Source organism: Urocitellus parryii, chromosome 14, assembly GCF_045843805.1.
Source record: "Urocitellus parryii isolate mUroPar1 chromosome 14, mUroPar1.hap1, whole genome shotgun sequence".
In the NCBI taxonomy this organism is placed as follows: Eukaryota; Metazoa; Chordata; class Mammalia; order Rodentia; family Sciuridae; genus Urocitellus; species Urocitellus parryii.
In genome coordinates, this window is record NC_135544.1 from 8,246,485 (window position 1) to 8,274,216 (window position 27,732).

At 36.8% G+C, this 27,732-nt stretch overlaps 1 protein-coding gene across 1 annotated transcript in view; it reads left to right on the forward strand.

The window, feature by feature from the left end:
* The window catches only part of Kcnu1 (potassium calcium-activated channel subfamily U member 1), a 163,824-nt gene that overhangs the window by 71,595 nt on the left and 64,497 nt on the right, over positions 1-27,732 (forward strand). The window contains exons 15-19 of the mRNA XM_077792717.1: positions 3,454-3,566; positions 3,887-3,958; positions 7,250-7,339; positions 7,479-7,576; positions 8,285-8,390. Of these exons, the coding sequence (XP_077648843.1) occupies positions 3,454-3,566; positions 3,887-3,958; positions 7,250-7,339; positions 7,479-7,576; positions 8,285-8,390 (479 nt within the window). The remainder of the gene's footprint in view (positions 1-3,453; positions 3,567-3,886; positions 3,959-7,249; positions 7,340-7,478; positions 7,577-8,284; positions 8,391-27,732) is intronic.

Consider the following 27,732-nt stretch of genomic DNA (forward strand, 5'->3'; position numbering starts at 1 on the left):
CTGCAGGCAGGGAGGTCACTAGAAGGCGTGCCTTTGGGGTTTATATTTTATCTCCAGGGAGGGAAGTCCCCTCTCTCTTTGCTTCCTGGTTTCCATGTCCTGAGCCGCTTTCTTCCACCATGCCAATTGGCGAAGATGCTCTGACTCACCTTGGGCCCAGAGCAATGGAGTCAGTGCACCAAGGACTGAACCTCCAAAACCATGAACCAAAATAAACTTTTCCTCCTCTAAGTTGTTCTTCCCATTCCCTTTGGACACTTTGGAAAGCTGACTTAAATATCATCCAAATGCCATTCTGATGCAATGCTCCAAGAGAAGAGTTCAAACCCTGGACTGGGCCTGGTATTCCAGAAGCCTTCCTGAGAGTGACTTTTCTGTCCATTTAATTCTGAATTCAGGTCTGCTATTTTGTATACCCCATTTCCTTCTTGGCCACCTTTTGGGAATTATTTCCTCTGTTAAATACAGATTGTTGCATCTTTTCCTATTCTTTCCCAGTGCTATTAAGGAAAAGCAAAAAAAAAAAAAAGGTAAAAGATCCAATAGCTAGCAAAATGCTAACTGAAACAAATATTCTGAAATTCCTTCTATAAACATAAACAAATCTAATATACAGACAAAAAGAGATAACCACCTGGCAAAGTGGCACAAACCCAGCAATTCAGCAGGCTAAGGCAGGAGGATGACAAGTCTGAGGACAACTTCATCAATTTATCAAGGCTTTCAACAACTTAGCAATATGCTGTTTCAAAATTTAAAAATAAATTAAGAAAGAAAAATGGTAGGAGATGAAATTCAGTGATAAAGCACCCTGGGTTCAATCCCTAGTAGTATTTAAAAAGGGTGGGTAGATGCCCATTAGGACAGAGATGACCATCAGGCAGTAGGAAATAAGCTTTGATAAATATATAGACACACACACACACACACACACACACATATGTATATACACATACACACACTATGTGTGTATATTATACATATATATAATATGTGTATATATGTGTGTGTATATATATGCACAAACACATATATATACACATACAAACATATGTATGTATGTATATTATACATATATATATAAATAAAATAAAGTCTGAAACTCCTTCAAAAATTCAAAAACCCTAAACTGGACAGAATCAGGGCAAGATTTAAAGCTATACTCTACCCTGGTGCTTTAGAGTCTGTAACACACCCATTGACTTTGGTTTAGTACCAGGACTTCAAAGTTTTATGTCGCATTTTTCTCAAATTAGGTACATACTTTCCCTGTCAGTTTTTCCATCAATAAAATGAGGATCATTAATTTCACACTCTCAGTTTTCCAAATATTAATGTCTATAAAACTTATGAGTACTCAGATTAGAAGACATTAAACCAATCCCATGTGTTTTAATTATATGTTTAATATTGTGAAAAATTGTAGTCTGAAAACTGTTTCTAGTTGGTTACAGGTTCAGAGCCTTGAACTCATGGATTCTTCTATCCAGAATCCTAATGCTCTCCTCCCTGATCTCTTAACTCAGGAAGTTTTCGCCATCTCCATGGTTGTTATTTTTACCTTCTTACAAAAATTGAAACGGTAAAAGATTGGAAGCACCAAGCCAACTCCCTTGGTAATTTAGACTTCAGTGGTGGTGTGAACTGCCAAATGAGGGGAGCCCTCCTTAGGAGGGGAAGTGAAGAGATTGGAAAATGGGAAGAGTCAGCTGAATCTTGGTGTGGAGGAAGAGGGTCAGGGCAAGGTGCTGAGTTATTTGAAATAAGTGGTCCTTCTTAGCAGGCCAGTTTTAGAACCACAAGAGGACCATCCAAGGAGAATTTCTGAAGGGGCCATTACTCTCCACAGTGAGAATGCTCTGCTGTTCTTTACTGATCTTTCTTTTATTTCGGTTGAACTCCCCCACCCACCGCCCAATGCTTTTCCTTTCTCAAATGAATCTGACCTAACTTTCTTATCTACATATAAGAATGTGCCACAGTGAATCTCACCATCATGTATATCCACAAGATACTAATTAGATAGATAGATAGATAGATAGATAGATAGATAGATAGATAGATAGCAAAAAGATCAGGAGAGCAGAGGGAGGAGGGTAGGGTAAAGGGAAGTACTGGTGACTGAATTAGAGCAAGGTCTATTCCATGCTTTTATAATCACATCAAAATGAATTCTAAAGTTATGTAACAAAAAGAGTCAATTAAAAAAATTGAGAAAATGCTCCAGAGTCTATAGAAAATTCAGATTCTCATCTGAGACTCTGGATTGTAAGGGACTTGTGCTGTATCTATGAGAACAGCGTGGTGGCAATTCTCATGTCAGCAAGTGGCAAGGATGAAGAAGGGTCTTACGCCAAGTCCAGGAGGAGTCACTCAACAACCTCCCTTCAGTCTACATTCAGCCTTTATTAAGACATACCTTCCCCTTCACCTCTCCCAATTGTCTAGAAGTCTACTACTATCTTTGATTTTTTACATTATTATTGCCATTCATCAAATTGTATCTTTGAACTCATCTGAATCAATAAAGGATTCTTATTCTGGGTAGAAGGCATGATTATTTTTCTTTGTAGTATCTGGTTCATCAGCAGAAAACCAAGATGTTTCAAAACTCGTTCTAAACAATCACCTCCGGAGAGAGAAAACTTCGATTCTTCATTATTGCTCCCATCTTATCGTTGTCACTAACTCAAACACACAGACCACTGTGCTGAAATTAGGAGTGGACCAGAGAGAAGAATTCTAATCCTCAACCAGAGGCTCAAATGCTGTTGTAGATAGGTTTTTTTTTTTTAATTATTGTTGTTGTTGTCTGTTTATTTGTTTTGTTTTTGCTGTGACCAAAATACTGGGCAAGAACAACTTAGAGGGGGGAAAAGTTTATTTGGGGTTTACAGTCTCAGAGGTCTCAGTTCATTTTTGCCCAGCTCCATTACTCTGGGCCTAAGGTGATGCAGCACATCATGGGCGGACGGGCCCAGCAGAAGAAAACTGGTCAGCTCCTGGAGAGATCAGGAAGCACAGAGAGATGGGGATATAGGAATCATAAGAAAGATGCACCCTTCCAGGGCACCCCCGCCCAGTGACTCATCTTTTCCAGTCATGTCCCGCCTGCCTACAGTGACCAGCCAGTCATTCAAACTAGGATGTACTCATTAGGTGAGAGCTCCCAAGATCTAATCATTTCACCTCTGAATATTCTTGCATTAACAGAAGCTTTGAGGAGGGATTTCTCATTTGCAAACCATAACAAGACACTGTCTGGGAAGGAAATTAGTCATGGTGTATCTTCCTCCTTCTGAACTTTTTAGTGAAAATTGTTTCAGTTCTTTCTTTAACATTTGTCCGACTGTACTTTACAACATATCTCCTTTCTGTGGAAACTGGTTTGCTGCTTAGAAATATATTCAACCTGTATGCACACCTTCCATGGAACATGATTATGTGTTACAGATTTCTCCTAAACAGACCTGGCAAAAATATTTCTTGAATAGCCTGAAGAACAAAATCCTGACTCAACGTCTCTCTGATGACTTTGCTGGAATGAGTTTTCCGGAGGTTTCCCGGTAAGTTGAGTGAAATACTTTCCCACACTCTTGCCACCACAGCATTCTTTCCACACTGTTCATGGAGGGTTCACTGTAGGCCAGAGTCCGTGACAAACCCTGAAAATGTAAGAATGAATAACTCGGAGTCCCTGCAAGGATACTATGCATGAAGGATAGTTTTGTGTCAGTCCTAGTTGGTACACTGGCTCAGTGTGCCTTCAGGAGGATTGGAAAACTGCTTTTCTCCCCAGCATGGAACACAGGGTTAGTCATAGCCTTGTAAACTGGCACCCTGCTTCTCTCTCTGTCCTCTCACAACTCTTTGTCTTCCTTCCTAGGCTGTGCTTTGTGAAGATGAACCTTATGCTCATAGCCATCGAATACAAGTCCCTCTTCCAGAGTGGTTACTGGTACCAATAAGGCTTCTTCCCGTTTTTTTTGTTTTGTTTTGTTTTGTTGTTTGTGTGTTTGTTTGAGAAAAAGCTTTATGATTAAGAATTTCTTAAAGATAGAAACATAACTAAGCTTTTGGCCATAAAAAATATAAAGATATATATATAGAGATAAAAATATAGAGAGAGACATAACTAAGCCAGTCTCTTGGGCACCCAACCCAGGGTCCCATTGCTATGGTGCTCTTGGTGCTGTCTTGAATTATGGTTTAGAGTGGTTTTCCTAGTAGCTGACCATTTTGTTTTTGTTCCTAGTACCATGCCATGGTTCTGCCTTATGAGCAGGAGAGAGTAGAAATGGTCAAGTCTCAGAGTTGTTCCTTTTAACAACATTATCAGATCTTGAAAGTCTTGACCATAAATCAATACCATGAAATAGTATTATTTGGAAGAAAAATACTCCCATGAACTCTAGCCTTAGAAAATAAGATGCAACATCTCATAAAATGGGAACTTGACTTTTCTACTGAACAAAGTCTGCTGTTGGTTGATAAGGTTGATGAAAGAAAAAGGTAACATCACCAGACCATTCTCATTTTTTGAGAAACTGTAAGTGGATAATATAAGAAGTTGTCATGTAATAAATAATAAAATTCAGGATGAACTGAAGTACATAAACATAAATGAGAGAAGTAAGAAGGAAAGTGAATCAACTATAGTAATATGGAGATAAAAATGCCAAAATATAAAGTGGTGACTAAGTGGTATGGAGAATTAAATCAAGCCAAATTAAAATCAGAACACTAAACTCCCACTATGATTTGTTAGCCCTGTGGCCTTTGAGAAGTGTTCATTTTTTGTAGATTGAAGAAGGAAAGTTCATGAATCTCTAAGACCCCTGCCAGCTCTAAAATTGGTATTACAAGAAATCCTAGAATTATAGGAAACATTAGAAATTAAGTAATTCAGATACACCGTGAAGGAGTTATTTTGCATAAATGGCTTGAAAGAAGAAAAGCACTCTCTGAATAGGGAAGTTGCAGAAGGTAGTCGGGAAAAAGAAATCAGTGGGGTACCATCAGTTGGATTCATTAGGAAGAGAGTAACCTATTGTTTGATCGGCCAAATCTGTTTAACAGTTTTTTCGTGCTCAAGAAGATCTCAATTTCAACAGAATTTCACTATTTCAAGAAAATTTCACAATTTAAACCTATGTATCTAAACATCTGCAGAAATGGGACTTTCTACCAGAAACAGGTCCTCATTAAAAGAATAGTGTCAGAATATTTAACCAGGCAGTTTGGGTTTCTGACTGGCAAAAACTTTATCAAGTTTTGGTAACATCCTTGGCCTTCAAGAACCTGATCTATGCATCAAAATTATTTTCAAAATTCAAAGGACAAAGAGATTCCCAAATCCCTTATCTGACTACAAAATCAAAATCTCCCGTGGTGGGACCTCAGACATTTTTAAAATCTCTTTAATTTCTCCAGTTTATTCACCAGCCTCTGGAAATTGGCCTTTGGACCACAGGCTGTTCGTATCATTTCCAACTCTAACACTCTAGGTTTCTTTAAGCTTTATTAAAATGACGATTAGGACATTACAAACCAGAGACATGAATGTTTCGCAGGCAGCCAATTTCCACATGGATTAAAGAGGTCCTGGTGCTGTTTACCTCCACTACACATCTACCTTAATGGAAAAAGGACCTGCTACAATAGATTTCACTTTAGTTTCTCATTGGAAAGTCAAGTGAATCAAAAGGATTAAATCCTGGCTTGGGGAATGTATTGATTATAGTAATCTCTCACATGGCTGCTGCTTCATGATCATAGGCATTTTAGGTACATTCATTCTCATGTCCTCTAATCATGCAGTGCAATGTGTGTAATTAGTAGCTCCATTTTGTGGTTGTTCAGAAAGATTAATTAACTTTTCCAAGTTCACACAACTCTCAAGTGGCAAAGCCAGGTTCTGAATGCATACAATCTGGCTCCAGGGACTATGCTTCTGATCACCATTCTGTACTCAATCCACCTCAGTCACTATTGGTAGAAAGAAGACTAGACATCTCAATAGCTGGGCCTCAGGCCAGTGTATTGAAATACCAGGGGAAACCTATCTTTTGTCTTCATTCATTTTCACTTATAACTGATTCACTTAAATGTGCTCTAAAATTTGCAAATGCCCTGGACTATCATAAGGCATTGTCTTCGGGAATAATTTGTCACCTGCTAAGAGATTGTTTGATCTGACCCTAGTCAGGCAATGTAATGAGTTTGTTCCAGTGGCAAATATTCTGTAATAGAGCAACTGGCCAAGTAGGGAAGATCAAGCAATAACTCTGGTTTGGAAAGGTCCAAAAAAGTTTACCTCTTTTCTCAAATTGTGACAATACCTTTGTAGCTAGATATTTAACATGAGTTCAGAGAACCCTCCCACCCATAGCATCCAGACAAAGAGGGAGAAATATGAGAAACTCAATAACATCAATGCTGTGACTCTACTTTGTGTACAACCAGAGATATGAAAAATTGTGCTATATATGTGTAATATGAATTGTAATGCATTCTACTGTCATATATAACAAATTAGAATAAATAAAAAAATGTTAAAATAAAAAAAACTATAATAGAATACTGTGGCAAGCAGAATCATAGATACAAATTTATAAGACAAAATTTCCATATAAGCAATAAGAAAATAGAGAATCAAATTGTCTAAGTAATGTAGAATAGGCATAATTCGAATGGTTCCCGCTCTCAAAAACCTTGCAAACAAAATAGAAAAAGAAGAAGAAGTAAAAAAAAATGTTTAACTTTAAAAGCTGCATGGATAAATAAACAGAACTTTTGAAACCAGCTGGGTAATTAGATATAATTCCATTTTAAAGATGTGTGGCCTGTGGATGAAAAACCCTAGCATCACCGTAAGACAGGCAGCTATGAGGTCCTGATTTATTTGCAGTTTGATAGGCATGTCAACATAGCATCATGTGTCTGAATGGGTTGGACCATCTTAGATTCATGACACAACCCAGGAGGAACTTCTCTTCAGTGTGGCTGTGTATGCAGCTTAATAGTCAGGTAGTTGCATGGTCCCCTCAGCATATTTAGTAGCAGTCAAACAAAGGATTACATTTAGTCACATTCACATTTTCCAATATGTTTGGCAGAAAAAGAAGATTGAGTCCTATTAACTCAGAAACTTAGGAAGTCCCTTGGTAATGACAGAATGAAATACCACAGAAAATCATCCTCAGACATCAGAGGGAAAAGTTATTGTATTTGTGTTTTCCATTTTCAGTGGTCTGATACTAAATCCACCTGCACAAATTAAGCTACGGAAGAATACATTAGGATTCTTTATTGCTGAATCTCCAAAAGAAGTCAAAAGGTAATTTTTTTTATTACCTTATGGGGGTGGGCGGTGCCTAAAGCAAATACAACATAATGAGGCAGGCTGAATCAGTACACCATAGCTTCCTAGTGTGAAGCCTCACATAAGTCATTCTTGATTTGCTTTCATTGTCCAGAGCCTTGTTTTACTGTGCCACCTGTCACAGTGATGTGTATAATCCTGAGCTAATTGAAAAATGTGACTGCAAGAGTAAGAGCCGACATCACCTCTCAGGTAATCGAACTTTATATTTAGCTGCCCTTAGCCCAGCTTTTAACATTCTGGCCAAGGAAAAAGAAGAGGGTTCCATCAACTAAACGACAATTCCCCTTGAAATTTGGCCAAGATGAGTCATACTTTTTCCCACTGGGTGTCCAAAACCTAAGATTTAGTCTAACTCAACTGCCCTAAGGACAAATGAGTTCCAAAAGATATTAAGTAATGTCCAAAGTCACCTAACTAGTTAGTGGCATCACCAAACTCAATTCCAAACATGCGGACTTTCAATCCATTCCTTTTTCACTCTTTCACACTGGTCTTCCAACTTTGGCCTGATAACTCATGCTGTATTTTACTGTTTTCTTGGTCATGAGGATGTCACCTCCTGACTGTTCCTTGTGAATTCTGTTTCCACAACAGATGGCAGGCAGTTTAAAGTTTATTCATTTTGACGCAGTGGCAAGGGAATGTCACTTTCTCTAGTTTTTCTCCAGGGCTTAGCAACAACCATTTTCACTTAAATGCAGGAAAAGGAAAATTAATCTTAAGTAGTTATGATAGCTTAGTCTCTTCTGGTTTAAAAGTTAGTTTCTTCCAGGTGCATTCAGATTCTTTGGGTAAAATCTCAGTGTTTCAGAATTTAAACTCAGTCAATTTAAAATGTACATTTTATAAGAGGGATGTTTCTTATTCCTAAGATTATTATTCTCTCCTTATCTTCAGAACGCTACTTAAATGCAGAAATAAACTTGCTTAGCATCATGATTGTTCCTATAGCAAACAGCAAATACAAATTCCTCCTGAGGCACGCAGTTCCTTGTCCCCTTTGGTCTGTAATTGTCACCCTCTGTGACCCTCACATTGGCAATCAATAAATCTGTTCCATTTAGTTTGCAGTCATTTATTGTGGAAACCCATTGTCCTTGTCATAGTCTCTATTCTTGAGGTCTGTGAAACCCTCCTTTTCCATAATTCCAGTCTCTTTGCATTCTCTCTGTTACTCTGGTCCCTCTGCTGTTTGGGATTTTTTTCAGTCTCCCCATGTGTGTTACTCAGCTTTCCATCACTGTGACAATGAGCCTGAGAAAAATAACTTAAAGGAAGAAAAGATTCATCTTGGCCCACAGTTTCAGAGGTTTTGGTCCATAGTCACTTGGCCCCATACCTTGGGCTTCAGATGAGGCAGAACAGCATGGCAAGGAGTGTGGGGTAGCACAAAGCTGCTCAACTCAGGGTGACAGGGGAAGAAGAGAGAAGGAGAGAAGAGACCAGATATCCCTGTCTGGGGCTTGCACCCAGTGGCCTATGTTTTTCAACTGTGTCATCAGCTGGGGAACAAGTCTTCAACACATGAGCCTTTGGGTCACATCCAGTCCAAAACCATAACAGCCTGTATACATGTCTGACAGGTGGCGGGATCCTAGGTGGGTGCCCTCCTAAGACTTCTCTCTGCTTGCACGCCCACACTGCCCTGCCTCTTCCTGTGTAGTCTAGTGGCATTATTACTTCACAGGTTTCCAGGTAGTCTACCAAGAGAACAGTGAAAGGGAAACTCCTCTCTCATACCCTCCCCTTGCCCATCACAAAACTCTCACGTTTTCCTTTTTCCTACCAATCTCTCACCAGCCTAAAGAAGTAGATCGTGTCTGTGTGTAAGGGTGGGAGACTGTCTCAGGGGTCTAGGATCTCTTTTATTTAGTCGTAGATTCAATAACATAAAATAAGCACCATCCCCAATGCAAGTGTACAATTTAGTGGAGGTTAGCAAATGAACAGAGTTGTGCAACCGTCACAACAATCAATTTAGATCATTTTTCTCTTCTCAAAAAGAAACTCAACACCTGATAGCAGTCACTCCCAGTTTTCCCCTACCTACACCTACGGAAACCACTAGTCTGTTTTCTGTCTCTACAGTTTTGCCCATTCATTCACAAGAGAATCATACAAAAATTCACTATATACAGTTATACAACCTATCGCATTTTATATGACTCCTTTAGAAAACTCAGTCACACTCTAGCATGGATCAATACCTCACTACTTTTTATGAATAAATAATATTCTGTTGTATGCAAATACCTTGTTTTGTTTACTCACTCACCTGTTAACTGCTCTTAGGTCTCTTTCAAACTTTTGGATGAATGTTGCCAAGAATGCTGCTATGAACATTGACATACAGATCACTGTTCAAGTTCCTGCTTTTGGATTTTTCTATACATATACTCAGAAAGAGGATGCCTAAGTCAAATGTTCATTCTTTGTTTTAATCCCAAGGAAACACTATTCTGTTTCCACAGCAGCTACATCATTTTACCTTCATACTAGCAATGCACAAGTGTCTCTATCTCTCCACATACTCATCAACACTTTTTAACTCCCCGTATTTTTTGTTTTGATCTTCAGTTATAGTCATCCTAATGGATGATGTGAAGTGATGTCTCAGTATGGTTTTGATTTGAATTTCCCTGATATTGATGTTGAGCATCTGTTCTTGAGGATCTCATTGACCAATTTTGTATCTTCTTTAAAGAAGGTAGTACTTAGATCCTATTTTAATTAGGTCATCATCTTTCTATTAAGATGAATTGTAGAAAGTCCTTAGATAGTCTGAGAACCCATCTCTTATCAGATATATGATTGGAAAATATTTTCTCTCATTTTGTGGTTTGCATTTTCATTTTCTTCAAATACTTTGAAGCATATTTTTAAGTTTGATGAAGATCAATGATGTATTTTTATTCTTTTGTCATTTGTGTTTTCATGCAATATCTAAGAAGGTTTTGACCAACCTAAGGTCATAAAGATTTGCACTGAGAATTTTGGGCTCTGACAATTAGTGCTGTGATCCATTTTGAGTTGACTTTTGTGTATAATGTAAGGAATGAATCCAACTTCATTCTTTTCACTGTGGATATTCAGATATCCCAGAACCATTTGCTAAAATGATTATTCTTTTCTTATTGAACTGTTCATGGCAATCTTTAAAAAATATATAATAATTAATTAAAATGTATGGGTTTATGTCTGAAGTCTAAATCTAAATTTTATTTTATTAATCTATGTCTAGCCTTATAAGTACCATACTATTTTGATTATTACAGTTTTGAAATAAGTTTTGATGTTGGGACATATGAGTTCTCCAACTTTGTTGTTCTTAATCAGGTTATTTTGGTTATTGTGAATTTCTGCATTACCATATGTGTTTTAGGATTGGTGTGTAAATTTCTGTAAGGAAGCCATATGGGACTTTGACTGTGATTGTGTTGAGTTTATAAGTCAATTTTAGAAATATTGATATCTTATATTAAATAATCCAATCTATAAACATTTTACATCTGTTTAGTTCTTTAATTTCTTTCAATAATTTTTTTGTTTAGTTTTTAGATCTCAGGTCTTATATTACTTTTGTTAAATTGTGTAGGTTTTTACAGTTTTTATTATTGCAAATGACATTCTCTTCTTAGTTTCATTTTAGAGATATGATTCATTATAGCATATAGACATACACTTGATTTTTTTTTCTCTCTCTCTCTCTCTCTTTTTTTTTTTTCCGTACTGTGATTGAACTCAGGATCACTTGATCACTGAGCCACATCTCTAGCCCTATTTTGTATTTTATTTAGAAACAGAATCGCACTGAGTTGCTTAGTGCCTCACCATTGCTGAGGCTGCCTTTGATCTCGCAATCCTCTTGCCTCAGCCTCCTGAGCCACTGGGATTATAGGTTTGTGCCACCACGCTCGGCACAATTGATTTTTGTAGATTGATCTTGCATTCTGCAACCCTGCTGATACCAATACTTTATTTGATTGCCTTCCATTTAACTTCTTGCCTAGTTCTCTGGCAGATCCTCTAGGATATGTTGAATAGAAGCAGTGAGATCCCACATCCTTATTTCATTCCTACCTCAGGGGGAAAATGTTCAGTCTTCCACCATCAGGTATCATGTCAGCTATGAATTTTTCATAGATAGCTTTTATCTGGTTGAGGAAGTTCTGCTCTATTCCTAAATGGTTAAAGTGTTTCTCTCGTGAAAGGTTTTAACTTGATTTTTTTCCTTTTGTTTCCTTTCTCTTTATTGAGATAATCATGCTTTTGTCTTTTACTCTGCTGATATGGTGCATTACATTAATTGATTTTCAGATGCTAAACTAACCTTGTGTCCTGAGATAAATCCCACTTGATCATAGTGTGAAATCATTTTTATGCATTGCTGTATTTGGTTTGGCAACATTGTGTTGAAGAATTTCACATCTAAATTCAATAGAGATTTTGGTCTGTGGTTCCCTTTTCTTATGATGTCTTTGTCTGCTTTTGCTATCAGGGAAAAACACTTTATTGTTTGAGTTAGAATGTGTTTCTCCTCCTTCATGTTTTGGAAAAGCTTGAGAATTAGTGTTGATTCTTCTTTGAACATGCAGTAAAATTTTACCTGTGAGAGAATCTGGGGCTAACAATACTTTTTTTGATTATCAATTTACCATCTTTCCTTATTCTTAATTATGCAGATTTTCTAATTCTATTTTTGATATATTGTACATTTAATCTCATTCGCATAGAAGCATTTTTGTAATTTCCTTTGTGATTTCTTTTTTCCCATTGATTACTTATGTACTGGTTGTTTTAATTTCTACCTACTTAGAAATTTATCTGATTTTCTGGTTTTGTTGCTTTAGTTCATTTTATTGTGATTGGAAAACATACATTTTATTATTTAAATTCTTTTAAATTTATTGAAACTTTCTTTGTGGCTTAGTATGCAGTATATCCTGAAGAGTTTTCAATGTACACTTGAGAAGAAGATTGTGCACTCTTGGTTTGTCAGGAGGAGTATCTATACACATCTGTCAAGCCTAGGTCTTTATAAGGTCATTCAGACCTTCTGTTTGCTTTCTGAGCTTTCTAGTTGTTCTAGCTACTATTGAAAGTGAAGTGCCGATGTCTTCAAATATTATTGTTTTTAAATTGTCTATTTCTCCCTTCAAACCTGTTCATTTGAAACATACTCACACATTTTTCCTTTATATTTTCCTATGCAAATATTCCATTGTAGATGTTCTTTACTTCTTCATGAGGATTTGTGTAAAACATTCCTTCCTTTCAACCTCAGGGACTCCCATTAGTATTCACTCTAGGACTTACATCCTGTGCTAGCGACAAACTAAGATTTGTCAGTCTTAAAATGTTCTAATTTATTTGTCACTTTTCATGGATGGTGCCACATGGAGAATTCTTTATAGGCAGTTGTTTTTCATTCAGCACTTTATTTAATGTCATTTCTTTCTGGTCTCCATTCTTCTTGATTAAAAATCACCTTTCAAGGTTGTGAGGAAGCTTCCTTTGTAAATAAAGAATCATTTTTCTCTTGCGGCTCTGACCAAAATTTCTTTTTGTCATTGGGTTTCAACACTTTGATTATGAAGTGTCTAGCTATGTAGATAACTTAGAATTTATACAACTTAAAGTTTATTGAACTTCTTAGTTTTGTAGATGAATGTTCTACATGTAATTTAAGAAGTTTCTTGTCATTAGTTTTTCAAATATTCTTTCTATCTCTTTCTTTTTTTCCTCTCCTGTACCTTTCATTAAATATGATAGTCCATTGAATGATATCCCAAGGTCTCTTAAACTCTGTTCAGTATTCTTTATTCAGTTTTCCTCTGTCACCCATACTAGATAATCTCCATTGATGTATCTTTGAATTTGTCAATTCTTTCTTTGTATCCTGAAATTTGATCTTGAGCTCCTCTTGCCAGTTTTTCAGTTCAATTACTGTAATTTTCAACTCCAGGATTTCTACTTTGTTTCTTTATATAATTCATAACTATTTACTGACATTCTGAATTTTTAAGTTATGCTCAAATATTTTAGTTATTAATGTTTTTTTCTTTAGATCTATAACTATATTCAAAATAGCAGATTTAAAGTGTTTGACTAGTAAGTATAATTCTGAATGTTCTTAAGGACAGTGTCTATTAGTAGCTTTTCCCACTGGGCATTGGTTATACTTTATTGTTTCTTTCTGTGCCTTAAAATAATTCGTTGAAAACTAGACATTGAAATGATTATAATTTGGCAGTTATGTAAATCAGAGTCTCTTAGCCTCTTTCTTAATGTTTCTTGCTTTCACTTTTATAATTGTCATAATTTGCTTAGTGATTTTTCTGATCTAATTCTGTGAAATCTGTATATCTGCCATTTGTAGCCACTGAAGATTCTGTTAGTTTAGTGGTCATCTTATACTTGGACAGATTTTGTTAAATGCATGGAACCAATAATTCTATATCAGTGTTTGTCAAAGGATTCTGTACTTGCATTGAGTCATGCCCTCAGTATTCAGCTGGATAGTTGACCACTCTGCTTTAACCTTTACTTCCTGTTTGCACAGAAACTCAAAATCAGTTACAGATCACAGCTTAAGGCCCTTCCTGAGCATCAGCACAACTGTGCATAATGCTAGGCAAAAGCATTATTATTTAGATTCCCAGGAATATTACAGAGCTTCCCAAAATACCTATGCACATCTCATTCTTTGGTCTTCCCTTTCGGATATAGTGTAGGCTATTGCTTCCCTAAGTGCTATGTATTTCCTCAGGTACCTGTGCTATTAAAAAACTCATTAAAACTCTCTGGGGAGAGACTTTTAGTACTAGGTAATTTCAAGTGAGGTTGAAGGAAAAAAAGCATTCAAGTAGTTCATCCAGAGAGCTAACAGACAAGTCAAATAATGACTCTTCCTTGGAAATAAGGCTTTGAAAGAACTGAAGTTGTGCTTTCCTCTTCTGCGCCATTATTTTTTCAAGGCTACCAATAAGCTGAGGAGCTGTGGGGGAACTGGTGTAAATTAAAACATCACAATCTTTTTATTTTTTATTTGTTCTTTTTATACATATCAGTAGAATGTATTTTGACATCATACATACACAGAGTATGACTTCCCATTTTTATGATTTGTACATGATGTGGATTACCCTGATTGTGTATTCATAGATGAACATAGGAAAATGATGTCCAATTCATTCTACTGTCTTTCCTATTCCCATCGCCCCTCTCTTCCCTTCATTTCCCTTTGTCTAATCTGATGAACTTCTATTCTTTGCTCCCTGCCTCCTCCCTGCTTATTGTTAGTTAACATCCATAGATCAGAGAGAACATGCAGTCTTTGGTTTTGGGGGATTGGCTTATTTCAATTAGCATGACAGTCTCCAGTTCCATCCGTTTACCGGCAAATGACATAATTTCATTCTGGTTTAAGTCTGAGTAATGTTTCATTGTGTATATACACCCCATTTTCTTTATCTGTTCTTCTGTTGATGGGCATCTAGGTTGGTTCCATAGGTTAGTTATTGTGAATTGAGCTGCTATTAACATTTATACGGCTGCATCACTGTTACATACTACATGTGAAGTCTGTATTTCTGCAGTTCGTAACCACTAAAGATTCTGTTCCTTTAGTGGTCATCGTATAATCGCATCACTATTATTGCATAACTGCATCACTGTTACATACTAATCATTCTACTATGCTGATTTTAAGTCCTTTGGGTATATGCTGAGAAGTGGGTAACTGGGTCAAATGGGAAACACCACAATTTTTGCTATTCTTACTAAGTTGTATTTATTTCTTTGATTAAATATTTCCTGGTTTCATGGTGGTTAATTTTCATTTATGTAAAAAGAAAGTAACAGTTTTTGCCAGTTTATTCTGTGTGTTATGGAGGGGCAATGTTCTGAGGTCCTTATTCCACCATATTTTCTGGTATCTTATCTTTATGCTTTAAAGATAGTTTTTCTGGACATAGAATTGTTGACTGATAGTTTATTTCAGCACTTCGTATATGTCATATATGTGTATGACTGTTTTTTGCTTCCATTCTTTATGATGAGAAGTCAGCCATAAATCTTATTGGTTTTCCTTTGTAAATCACATTTCATTTTTCTCTTGACAAGTTTTTCTTCTTGTCTTTGGCTTTCAACATTGTCACTATGATGTATCTGTCTGGATATTTTCCTGTTAATCCTACCTAGTATAATGTAGTAGGGTGAATAATGCCCCCTGAAGATATCTGGCAGTATGTGAATGTTATTTCATGTGGCAAAATGAACTTTATAGATGGGCTTAAATTAAGGATCTAGATAGGGGGGATTATCTTGGATTATTTAGGTGGAACCTAAATGTACTAAGAAGGGTCCTCATAAAAGGGAAGCAGAGGGAGACTTTCGTACATGGAGAAGAAAAAGTTTCTTTTGCCTGCCTGTTCCATACTTAAAGGACTTTTGTGATTACATAGGACCTACTTAGATAATCTAGGAAAATCTCTTTATGTTACAGTCAGCTGATTAGCAGTTTTAACTCTATCTACACGTTCAGTCCCTCTTGTCACATAACATATTTGCAGGTCCTTGGGACCTAGGTATCGTTTATTTGTTTGTTTGTTTATTGGCAAGGGATGGGTGAGGCATTTTCTACCTACCACATACTCCTTAAATCATTTGTAAAGGTTATCATAACAAATTATTAAAACCTTGGTGACTTGAAATAGTAAAACTTGATTCTCTCACAATTCTAGAGACCACCAAGCCCCCAGTCAAGGCAGTAGCAGTGTCCCACTTCTTCTGAAGGAGTTAAGGGAATACTCTCCTTGCTTTTTCCAACTTCTGGTGTCTCCTATCATTCTTCAACTTGTGGGAGCATATCTCCAGTCCCTCCTTCAATTTTTGTATGTTCCTCTTTCTTGATTTCTTCCTTCTTTTTTTATTTATTTTTCTTTTTTTTCTTTTTTTTCTCTTTTTAAATTTTTATTATTGGTTGTTCAAAACATTACATAGTTCTTGACATATCATATTTCACACATTTGATTCAAGTGGGTTATGAACTCCAATTTTTACCCCGTAGACAGATTGCAGCCTCACATCGGTTACACATCCACTGTTTTACATATTGCCATACTAGTGTCTGTTGTATAGAAAAGGCATCAGATTTCTTCTTCTTTTAAGGACATCAATCACAGGATTTAGAGTTCATCCAGAACTCCAGGATGTTTTCATTTTGAAATTCTGGACTGATTGCAAATTCAAATGCACTAGTTTCTTTCTTCCTTTTTTTATTGGTACATTATAAATATACCTTATAGTGGAACTCATTATTCTCTTTTTTTACATGTATATAATTTGATCAATTTAATTCCTCAGTGCACTCCCTTTCTCTTCCTTTCTCCCTACCCCAAATTCACTTGCTAGACTTTATTGATCTCCATTTTATCATCATCATCATTATTATTGTTTTAATAAGTGCATGATGGTTTTATATAAAGATAGGGTGCATTGTGGTATATTTATATACAGACATAGCAAAAATTGGTAGATTAAGTTCCCCAGTACTTCCCCATGCTCTTTCCTCCTCCCCGCATCCCCAATCCCCTTCCTCTCCTCTGTTGGTTTCTGTTGTATTTTCATAAGATCCCTTTTTTATTTCTTTTTATTTCCTCTATGTCCAACTTTCACATATGAGAAAAAACTTTCTACACTTTCTAAACTTTCTGGGTCTGCCTTATTTCACTTAGCATGATACTTTCCAATCCCATTCACTGACTAGTAAATAACATAATTTCATTCTTTCTTATGGCTGAGTAAAATTACATTGTGTACATATACCAATATGTTTTTTATCCATTTGTCTGTTGATTAACACCTAGGGTGGTTCTATAACTTGGCTTATGTAAATCGTGCTGCTGTAAATATTGGTATTCATGCTTCCCTATAGTATGCAGATTTTAGTTCTTTGGGATAAATATCAAGGAGTGGGATAGCAAGGTCCTATGATGATTCCATTTCTAGTCTTTTAAAGATCCCCCATACTGCTTTCAAAAGTGGGTTCTACCAACAATGTATAAGTGTACCTTTCCCCCTACATCCTCATCAGCAATAGTTGTCATTTGTTTTGTTGTTGTTGTTGTTGTTGTTGTACCAGGGATTAAACTCAGGGGTGCTCAACCACTGAGTCACATCCCCAGCCCTATTTTGTATTTTATTTAGGGACAGGGTCTCACTTAGTTGCTTAGTGCCTCACTTTTGCTGAGACTCATTTTGAATTCACTATTTTCCTGCCTTAGCCTCCCAGCCACTGGGATTACAGGCATGTGCCACAGCACCCCAAGTGTTGTTATTTGTATGCTTGATTAACTCGATGACTGCCATTCTAACTCAAAAGAGATAGAATCTCAGTGTAGTTTTGATTTGCATTTCCCTTATTGCTAAGAATGTTGAATATTCTTTTTCATATATTTGTCAGCAATCTGCATTTTTTCTTTTGAGAAATGTCTGTTTACATCATTTGCCCATTTTTTGGTTGGGTTATTTGTTTTGATGGTGTTACATATTCTGAGTTCTTTATGTATTCTGGATATCAGTCCCCTGTTGGAAATGTAGGTGGCAAAATTTTTTTCTCCCATTTTGTAGGCTGTCTCTTCATGCTTTTGTTTCCTTTACTGTGCAGAAACTTTTTAATTTGATACAATCCCATGTATTGATTCTTGGTTTTATTTCTTAAGCTTTAGGAGTCTTGCTGTGTTTCACTACATAATTGTCACCACCGTGTAAAAGCATTGCACCCTGTTATTTCAGTTCAAAAATTGGTTTGTAATGTTTCATCATGTAACTGTCACATAGTATAATTCTGTTCATCACACAACATAAAAAGTAAACAGAACAGTAATGTATTCACTACGGACATATGGATGCACATTTGCCCAGGATTGCTCTTATTGTTCCAAATGGCTTTGGCTCCTCAGGGTCTCTTTTTCTATATGAATTTTAGGGTTCTTCTTTCTAGTTCTGTGAAAAATGTCAAAGACTCTATTTTTTGTGTAATGTCCATGTATTAATCAACATGAGATGACACAATAAAATACCATAGACTGGGTAGTTAACACAACATAGATTGATTTTCTTCTGGTTCTGGAGTCAGGTAGATCAAGGTGCCACTTTGGTTCCTGGTGAAAGCCCTCTTTTTAGCTTGCAGACAGTTTCCTTCCCACTGTCTTTTCACATGGCAGAGAGGGAGAGAGAGGAAAATATGCATGCTGGTCTCCCTTTTCTTATGACAATGCTAATCTTGTCACATCAGAATTCGGTTCTGCCCTATGATCTCATTTAGCCTCAGTTATTTCTGTACAAATCCCATCTCCAAATACAGTCACATTGGGGGTTAAGTCTTTAACATACGAATTTGGAGGGGAGGCACAATCCTGTCCATTATGACCACATTTTGAGATTCTGGGTGGTCATGAATTCTGTGGGACACTATAGTTCATGAACCCTTGTGGTGAATAATCAGCTTCACTTAGTGTACTTTTCAACACAGAACTTCCGCTTGATTCTTTTTGAAATTTCTATCTGCTTATTGATAAGGTCTCTTTGAAGAAGTGTTGTCATCTTGCCTTTCTTTACTCATTTAATCACGGTTCTCTTCAGCCCTTTGAACATATTTAAAACAGCTTTTCTGAAGACCTTTGTCTGCTTTATTCTGACATCTGGACTCTTGCACAGGCAGAGTTTCTTTGTCACTTATTTTCCCCCCGTGCCTGGGCCATGCTCTCCTATTTCTTCGCGTGTCTCATATTTTTTTGTTGTTGCTGAAAAGTGGACAGTTTAGATTATGTATTGTAGCAACTCTGGACACTAGAGCTGCTTGTTGTCCTTGCTTGTTTTGATGAGTTGGTTAGTGACTTGGCTGAACTATTTCACTGAAATCTATTTCCCTTCATTGTGAAGTCTATGATGTTGCTCATCAGAGGTGCAGCGTGGGGCCGCAGTAGTTGTGATAGTCATCGGGTTGACAGCCGTCTTAGCTGGGCTCTTTTTAACTGTCTCTTCTCTGCTCTCCCTGATGAACTCATTCCTTCTATTGGTAACATATTCAGCTCTTAGTATCCACTAATTATCTGCTGATTATTATTTTTGACAGTGCTCCTTGGCATATATTGCTCCACTCTAGTATCCTCTCAAATCTGGGTCTTTTGCAGGAGGAGGGTTTATTATTATTATTGTTGTTTTTATTTATATATGACAGCATAATGTATTATAATTCTTATTATACATATACAGCACAATTTTTTCATATCTCTGGTTGTATACAAAGTATATTCATACCAATCTGTATCTTCATACATGTACTTTGGATAATGATGTTCATCACATTCCATCATCATTTCTAACCCCATACCCTCTCCCTTACCCTCTCATCTCTCTGCCCTATCTAGAGTTCATCTATTCCTCCCATGCTCCCCCTCCCTACCCCACTATGAATCAGCCTCCCTTATATCAGAGAAAACATTTGAAATTTGGTTTTTTGGAATTGGCTAATTTTACTTAGCATTGTCTTCTCTAACTCTACCCATTTACCTGAAAATGCCATGATTTTATTCTTTTTTATTGCTGAGCAATATTCCATTGTATATATATGCCACTTTTTTATCCATTCATCTATTGAAGGGCATCTAGATTGGTTCCACAGTTTAGCTATTGTGAATTGTGCTGCTATAAACATTGATGTGGCTGTGTCCCTGTAGTATGCTGTTTTTAAGTCCTTTGGGTATAGACTGAGGAGAGGAATAGCTGGGTCAAATGGTGCTTCCATTCCCAATTTTCCAAGAAATCTCCATACTGCTTTCCATATTGGCTGCACCACGCACCAATTTGCAGCTCCACCAGCAGTGTGTGAGTGTACCTTTTCCCCCACATCCTCACCAACACTTATTGTTGTTTGTATTCATAATAACTGCCATTCTGACTGGAGTGAGATGAAATCTTAGAGTAGTTTTGATTTGCATTTCTCTAACTGCTATCAATGATGAACATTTTTTTCATATATTTGTTGATTGATTATATATCATCTTCTGAGAAGCGTCTGTTCAGGTCCATTTACTGATTGGGTTATTTGATTTTTGGTGCTTTGCTTTTTGAATTCTTTATATACCCTAGAGATGAGTGCTCTGTCTGATGTGTGAGGGGTAAAGATTTGCTGTTGTAGCAGTTTTGTGAGACTAGTATTTAAAGTTTGTTCTGATCATGAGAGGGCACTTATTAGCTGTCCCTTTTCCTGGTTCACCACAATAAGCTCTGAGCTTCCACTTAATTGTGTACTACCCAAGTCAGCATTTACTGTCAAGAGCATCCTTGGACCTATTCTCCATACTCTTGAGAAGAGCTTCATAGCTCCTTGTTCTTATGTTCTGACTCCCCCACTGGGAAAAACCCCTGAACCGCTGCTCCAGAGCTGGGAGGGAGGGTGTTGTAACAGGTCTGTTTCTTGTGATGTGGCATATCTGCTTTATGACTAGGGCATGGGCAGTGATGGCTGCCTCTGGCCTTGTTTGTTTGCCTCTTCTACTCTGGAGCCTGTGGTACAGTTTCTAAAATAAGTTTTCATTTATTTTCTGTATTCTCTTTTTTTCTACATTTTTATTGGTGCATTATAGTTGTGCATCTAGGGGATCTGTTGTCATGGGATTTGTTGTTACAGACTCACACATGCACACAAGATAACAATATAATTTGGCCAATATCACTCCCAACACTTCTCCCCTCCCTCCTACCCCTTTGGCCCTTTCCTCTACTGATCTACCTTTTGTTTGGGGAGATGAGATACACCCCCCCACACACATGTCTTTGTTTTCCTTTTTCCTCTTTAGCTTTCACATATGAGAAAAAAACATATGACCCTTAACCTTATGGGTTTGATTTATTTTGCTTAACATGATGGTGATTTAAATGGTTGTGTGCATATATGGTTGAATAATTTTCAGAAATCAAACTTTTTGGAAATAAATCACTGTGCACATATACACTGACATCAGTCATTCATCAAGACAAACATGCCTTACAAAAATGAGTATTTGTCCATTCTTTTATATGACTTTTAAGTATGGTTTTATGACAAATATTTTAAATGAGCAAGTTACTCTAGTATTTAGATGAAAATATTTATGTATAAAAATAAGCTTTGCCTTCCTATTTGTAGATACTCCAAATTCTGCCCACTTCTATGACGTTTTATAGTATCTAGCAAATAGACCAGTGGAACTTTCACTTTGCAATCTAATTTCTTAGCTTCAATGTAATCATAAAACTCCTTAGAATCTTTCATTCCTGTCAGAATAGAATCATTTCTTCCTGTCACACACTGATCTTGGATCACCACTACTGTGGATCCTATAGTACTCCATCCAGAATAGCAGGCATCTGTCAACTGTTGTTGACTTACATTTGCCAGAAGATGGCAGCAGAGCACCATAAGATGGTCAGCAGTCCCACACCTAGCATATAGACTGCTCTGCAGATTTGCATCTGGAGAGCTAATTCTACCCAAAATACGCCAAAAGGGAAATTATTTTAGAAGAAGAGTGCTTGGCCTCAAAGGGCTAAAAGTCATGATAATATCTGGAAATCCTTCTATAGAATTAGCTTTCAAAAAGGGCTTAGGAATCCCAGTGTGGTGGCGCACACCTGTAATCCCAGCAGCTCAAGAGGCTGAGACTGGACCTTGAGTTCAAAGCCAGCCTCAGCAAAAATGAGGTGCTAAGCAACTCAGTGAGACCCTGTCTCTAAATAAAATACTAAATAGGGCTGGGGATGTGAATCAGTGGTCGAGTGTCCTTGAGTTCAATCTTCAATCCCTGGTACCCAAAATAAAATTTTTAAAAAGGGGGCTTAGGAACTATTCAATGAATGATGAAATAGAAAATTTCTGTGTTACTTCTACTTTATTCTAGAATTCTAGAAAGGCAGCATGGTGTGATGGTTAGGAACATGGATTCTAGTTTTGTCAGTTCTTAGGTGTCTGACTTTGGCCCAATGACTTAAGTTCTCAGTATGTTTCATATTTCTTTGAAATGTTGATAGCATTACATATCTTAGAGAGCTATGTGAGAATATGTGTACATGAAGAGTATCCAAATTGATTGTATTGATGAAAAAAACATATGATTAGTGCCTGGAAAATATTATACATATATGTTAATCATCCAATTTCCCATGGAAATCTAAACTCATGAAGAATCTTTGATTGCTTTTCTCATGAATGAAATCCAGATAAAATGGGAAGAAATGTGCTAGCAGTTTATACTTATTCTAGCCCATTCTCTGATGTCTTTTGGTTTCAAAGCATGAACACCAGTAAGGTCAGTCTTCAGAGTAGAAGTAGTAATTTCTGTTCTTCTACTTAATAAAATTTTAAAAAGTTATTAAACTTCCACAGCCCAAATTGCACAGCTCACAGTTGTAGTTTCTTCTTATGTTTTTAAATTTCTTTGATATTGAACCCAAGATTACCACTGAGCTACAACCTTAGCCCTTTTCATTTTTGATTTTGAGACAGGGTCTTGATAATTTGCTGAAGCTGGTCTTGAACTTGCAATCTTCCTGCATCAGCTTCCCAAATCTCTGGGATTACAGGTGTGCCCCACTGTACCAGGAACATGATTGTAGTTTCTATTGACTCCAGTTTTAGAATAGTGGTCCTCAACTAGGTCAGGAAGGAACTCAGAAGAATCTTTGTATATGGTGAAGGAGAAAGAATGGGCAATTTTAAAATGATTCTCAGGAAATGTATGTTCAATTCCTTTGTGAACTGTAATCTGTTTTAGAGTTCTTATTAAAAGGTTAATATTAGGATTGTAGGTGTAGCTCAGAGGTAGAGCACCTACTTAGCACACAGGAAGTCCTGGGTTTAATTTCCAGTTCTGATAAAAAAGTTTTAAGTAAAATAAAATGGTGATATTCTGTTGTGACAGAGTTATACCTAAAGGATAGCAGAATTATACAATGAAAATTGGAAACAGATATGAAAAAAGTTAGACATAGAAAAAATAAAGTGATAAGAAATAGTTTGAGTAGATGGTCCAAAGTCTGTTGGATAAATTTATGGATTTATCCCACTAGAGTTTCTTCCCCTTTGACATGGGTTCTCTTTCTTCATAAACATACAAGACTAATAACATATACATTTTAGAAAAGTATCACCCCAGTCAATGTCCCCTAGACAGGAGAATTCCAAACCCAGAAGTGTAAAATATATAAGTGCCCTAATGAGTCTCCTGGCTCATCTGTCCAGCTTGGCCTACCAATGAAGTGCAGTCAGAGTCCCATCTCCCAGTGGCTTTAGGTAAGACACAGACCAGGTGTCCTCCTCACATGATTTTTTTTCTTCTCTAAAGTGGAGTTCAAGCACCACATTTCGACTGATTTCCAATTCATAGGAAAGTAATTTGGTAGCAAGTCCACAAAGACTATACACAAGTCTTAGTACTCCTGTGTTTATGACAGTTGCAAGGAATCTCCCAAAGCCACCACTGACTATGGCCCTCCTATTTATTCTAGTCCTTAGCACTATCTCCACATGGCTCAGGTCTATGGTTCTGTTTTTGTGCCAATCCATGCCTATTTTTAGCCATAATACATATATCTATAATAATTTTCATGAAGTCCTGATGGTGATGGTAAATATAGAATAGGTAGATAATTGTCACCCCTGCTTTTTGTCACATTCTGTTGCATTGCAGCTTCTTTAACTCTGAAGAATAATGGTTCTTATCCAGAATGGGTGATGTCATTTTGAAGGCGTGTCATGGTGATTGGCGAAGTACCAAATTTTGTAAATAATTCCAGCAATTTAGCTATTTAGTAAATTGAAGCAGATTCGGGATTATCTAAATAATATAGACATTGTTTTCACTCATTTGAACTGATTAAATTTCCTGAGTGAAACAGAAAGAAGTAGATATTTTTCTTTCCATATGGAAACCATATAGGAGGTATGTCTTAACATGCAACCCTATCATGTAAATTCTTGTTGCTTTTTTAAAAGTCATTTCTTAAAACAAAAACGATTCTCAGAAAGTTGGCCAAGTGCAGAGGGACTTTGATTTTTTTATATCCTTCATAGGACTCAGATACATGGCATTTTGTGTGTCTAAAGCTTTATCTAGAATTCTCCTTAGGTTATCCATAGGAAAGTTACAATAAATGTTGGCATAATATTAGCAGTCTACCTAGTGTAAAGCAAAAATTCATTTCAATTTTTCTGGTCTAAATTATAAGAAAATAATTACTTGCACACTTTCAGCTATAGGTAGAAAAAAACATAAATTGATCAAATGATCAAATGTCTTAGAATGAAATCAGAGACACTTCAGTGGCTTTCTTACCATCTAGAGGAAGGGATTTCATCTTTCTGTTTCTTTTTTACTCCTCTCACCCCAAGTATTAGCAGCATCATTGGAAGGTGAAGCAAGGACAATGATGGTCTTTTGCAACTTCTTTATGTATCCTTTTTATCATCCTTGGAGAGAAAACCACCTTCAGACTTCCTTTTGAAGGTCAATAGAAAGATACAATTTTCAGTTGAAATCAAAAGAGCTCATTGGGGACAGTACATTCTTGACCTTCAGACAGTGAACACCTAGAGAGAAACTTCACTAATCCTGGCCTATCTGCTCCTTCCAACCCATCCCACATATATGTACATATTTCCAATATTCCCATAATTATGAAAGATTCCAAAATTATAAAAATTAATGTTTTCAGAAGATATTTATTAAGAATGACACAAGGGAAGATTCAAAAGCTTTAGCAAAAATTTTGAAAGATGCACACAAGCGCTTGTCTTGCCCACCTATCCTCCCCTCCTGCCCCTCCTCCCATTTCTTTAATAGCTGGTAGATGTTGTTGGCTAGAGAGTTAGGCTTTGAGAAAAGCAGTGACTTTTCAAAAGTTCTATTGTTCCTAAGCCAGTTTGGGCATGTTGTATTTTACATTCCAGAACAGCTTTTATCTACTAAACTGCTGGCCCTTAAAGACTATGGGTTAGCAACACAGCTAGTGGCCTCTCAGATTTAATTCAGATATCCCCTTTCTAAGCCATTCCTTTAGGGCAGAAGGTACCTGCCAAATTATGAAACATCAGTCAACCTGAAAACCTGGTCCAGCCTCCAGAGATAGGCAAGAGAAGGCTTCTGGGGATTATAGGTAGGAACAACATCATTCCAAATCTGATTCTTGTATCACATCAGTGTGATACAATTATGGCTGACTTAAGCCGACAAATTTATTTGAAGGATGTCTTTCTTTCAGAAATGTGTTTTGACTCAGTTATTTTTTTAAAATGAATTAGAATAGTTCAGAAAGAACTACATCAAAAAGATGGGGAGGGATACTGAGGTGTTTCTGAGTGTCGTTGTTCAAAATGAGGTGATGTGTGACTTTAAAGGCTTGTGCCCTGTGTGCTGCCCATTCAGACTTGCCTCAGATCAGAAATGAACAGATGCCTAGGTTGAGGTGGAAGGAAACAATGATGTTTCTTTTCTCCATTTGAGCGGTCAGGGGAAGGGAAATAGTAGTGATGGATGTACCTTGAATCTCCCTCCTCTTGGTAATTTCTGCTCCAACAATCTCTTGCCTCTGATCATCCAGCAACCAGATTCAGGCAAGCAGGTGATGTAGGGGATTTAAAGAGTGGATAAGAAACATCCAAAACATTGTTTAGAATGTAATATTTTTAAAATCACCATGCCAAGTGCCCATTCTTATGGACCCACCCTGACTTCCTAACTCAGAATGTTGGGAAAAAAAAAAATTCCCTGGGTTGAATCAGGATTTCAGGAGGAGAAATGACAAGATTTGTGTTCCAGCCTGTGAGTGCAGGAAGAAATAATGGTTCATGTCATTTTGTTTCTACCTTAAAGAAGCTTCCTATTTTTAATCTACTAATTTCAAAATTTCTTACATGATATCCACATAATCACTCTCCAAAGTAATGGTATTATCCCCATTTGGCAGCAGAGAAAATTATTTGTTTTTGTGTTATTTCAAGATTTGAAAATTCCCAAAGGTTTTGATACACATCCCCTGTAAGATCCAGAGTTTTCAAAAGTCAAAATTAATCATGAAGGTAGCTTGAAGGAAAGATAAATTATAACCTGGTGATATTCAAGGAGAATGAATTGCAACATGACCAGTATTTATAGAAAGGAGATGGAACTTGTACAGTGAAGCTTTCTTGGAGTTCTAAGGTGTCTCCAGACCTTGTCTGTGGCAGGAAGGTTTCTTAAATGCTGCTCCCTTGGGTGAGATGGGAAGGGTGACAGGTTAGCAATGTGTGGAAGTCACTCAATAGTGTTTATTTTTACACGACACAGGGATTTGAAATGCTCACACTCTAATTCTAAAGAACGGAATCCAAGAATTTGCTATAATTCATCCTTTTAGAAGTAGTCTATAGCTAAGCATTCCCAACCTCTCTCTAGTCAAGAACCTGTAAATGTCTCAGCCAATGGGAATGATCCCAAAATCTCTTATAAAAGGTATTATGCCGGCTCACACTAAGGTTGCTATGCTATTGCAGGGACAGCAATGATGGTAATGAAAAGCGTCAGGAAGTCATTCTGTGGCACAGTGGCATCAGATTCTTTTCCAAGACAGCACAGAAGCTCAATTAGCTTTTCAAGTCTGGCAACCAAGTAAGTGCCTCAGAGAACCCTGGGACCCTCTGTTATTTTGTAAATCACTAAGCAACAAAAGCTTGATTTAAACCACACTACTTGTTTTATCAGTTCATAATACAGACCAATGGAATTGTTTCTTACTAAAATAAATTTATCTCTACTTCCCCATATCATTAAGTAAATACATCTCCTCCATCCTGCCTACAGATGATAACTCAAGGTCATCTATAACCATAAGAACAAAAGCTATGTACACATTTTTTTTTTCAGACCACCTTTCAGGTACCCTAGAATTAAAGGTTGTGGTCAAATTTCAGCTATTTCTAAATGGCTTTTCTATTATTAATCCATTCCCAATTTCTAATAAATTGGTATTGAGATTACCTAAGATGTGCATTTGCAAAATAGGGTAATAAAAATCCTTCATCCCCTGCTTTTTTTTCCTTATAGCTCTTCAGTGCATTAAAACTTCTACTCACCAAAAAGCAAGGTTGTAGGTGAAGGTTGATTTAGTTAGCTGACTTTATTTAAAAAAAGGATCAGTCCAAAATTTTATCACTCCAAATTTCAGTGAAAACAAAACTCTGTAACATGTTGCTAACATCTGTGCTTAGTAGTTGTAATATACTATGAAGAGCTTTAATGATTAAGAATTGTGATGGTCTAAAGGTA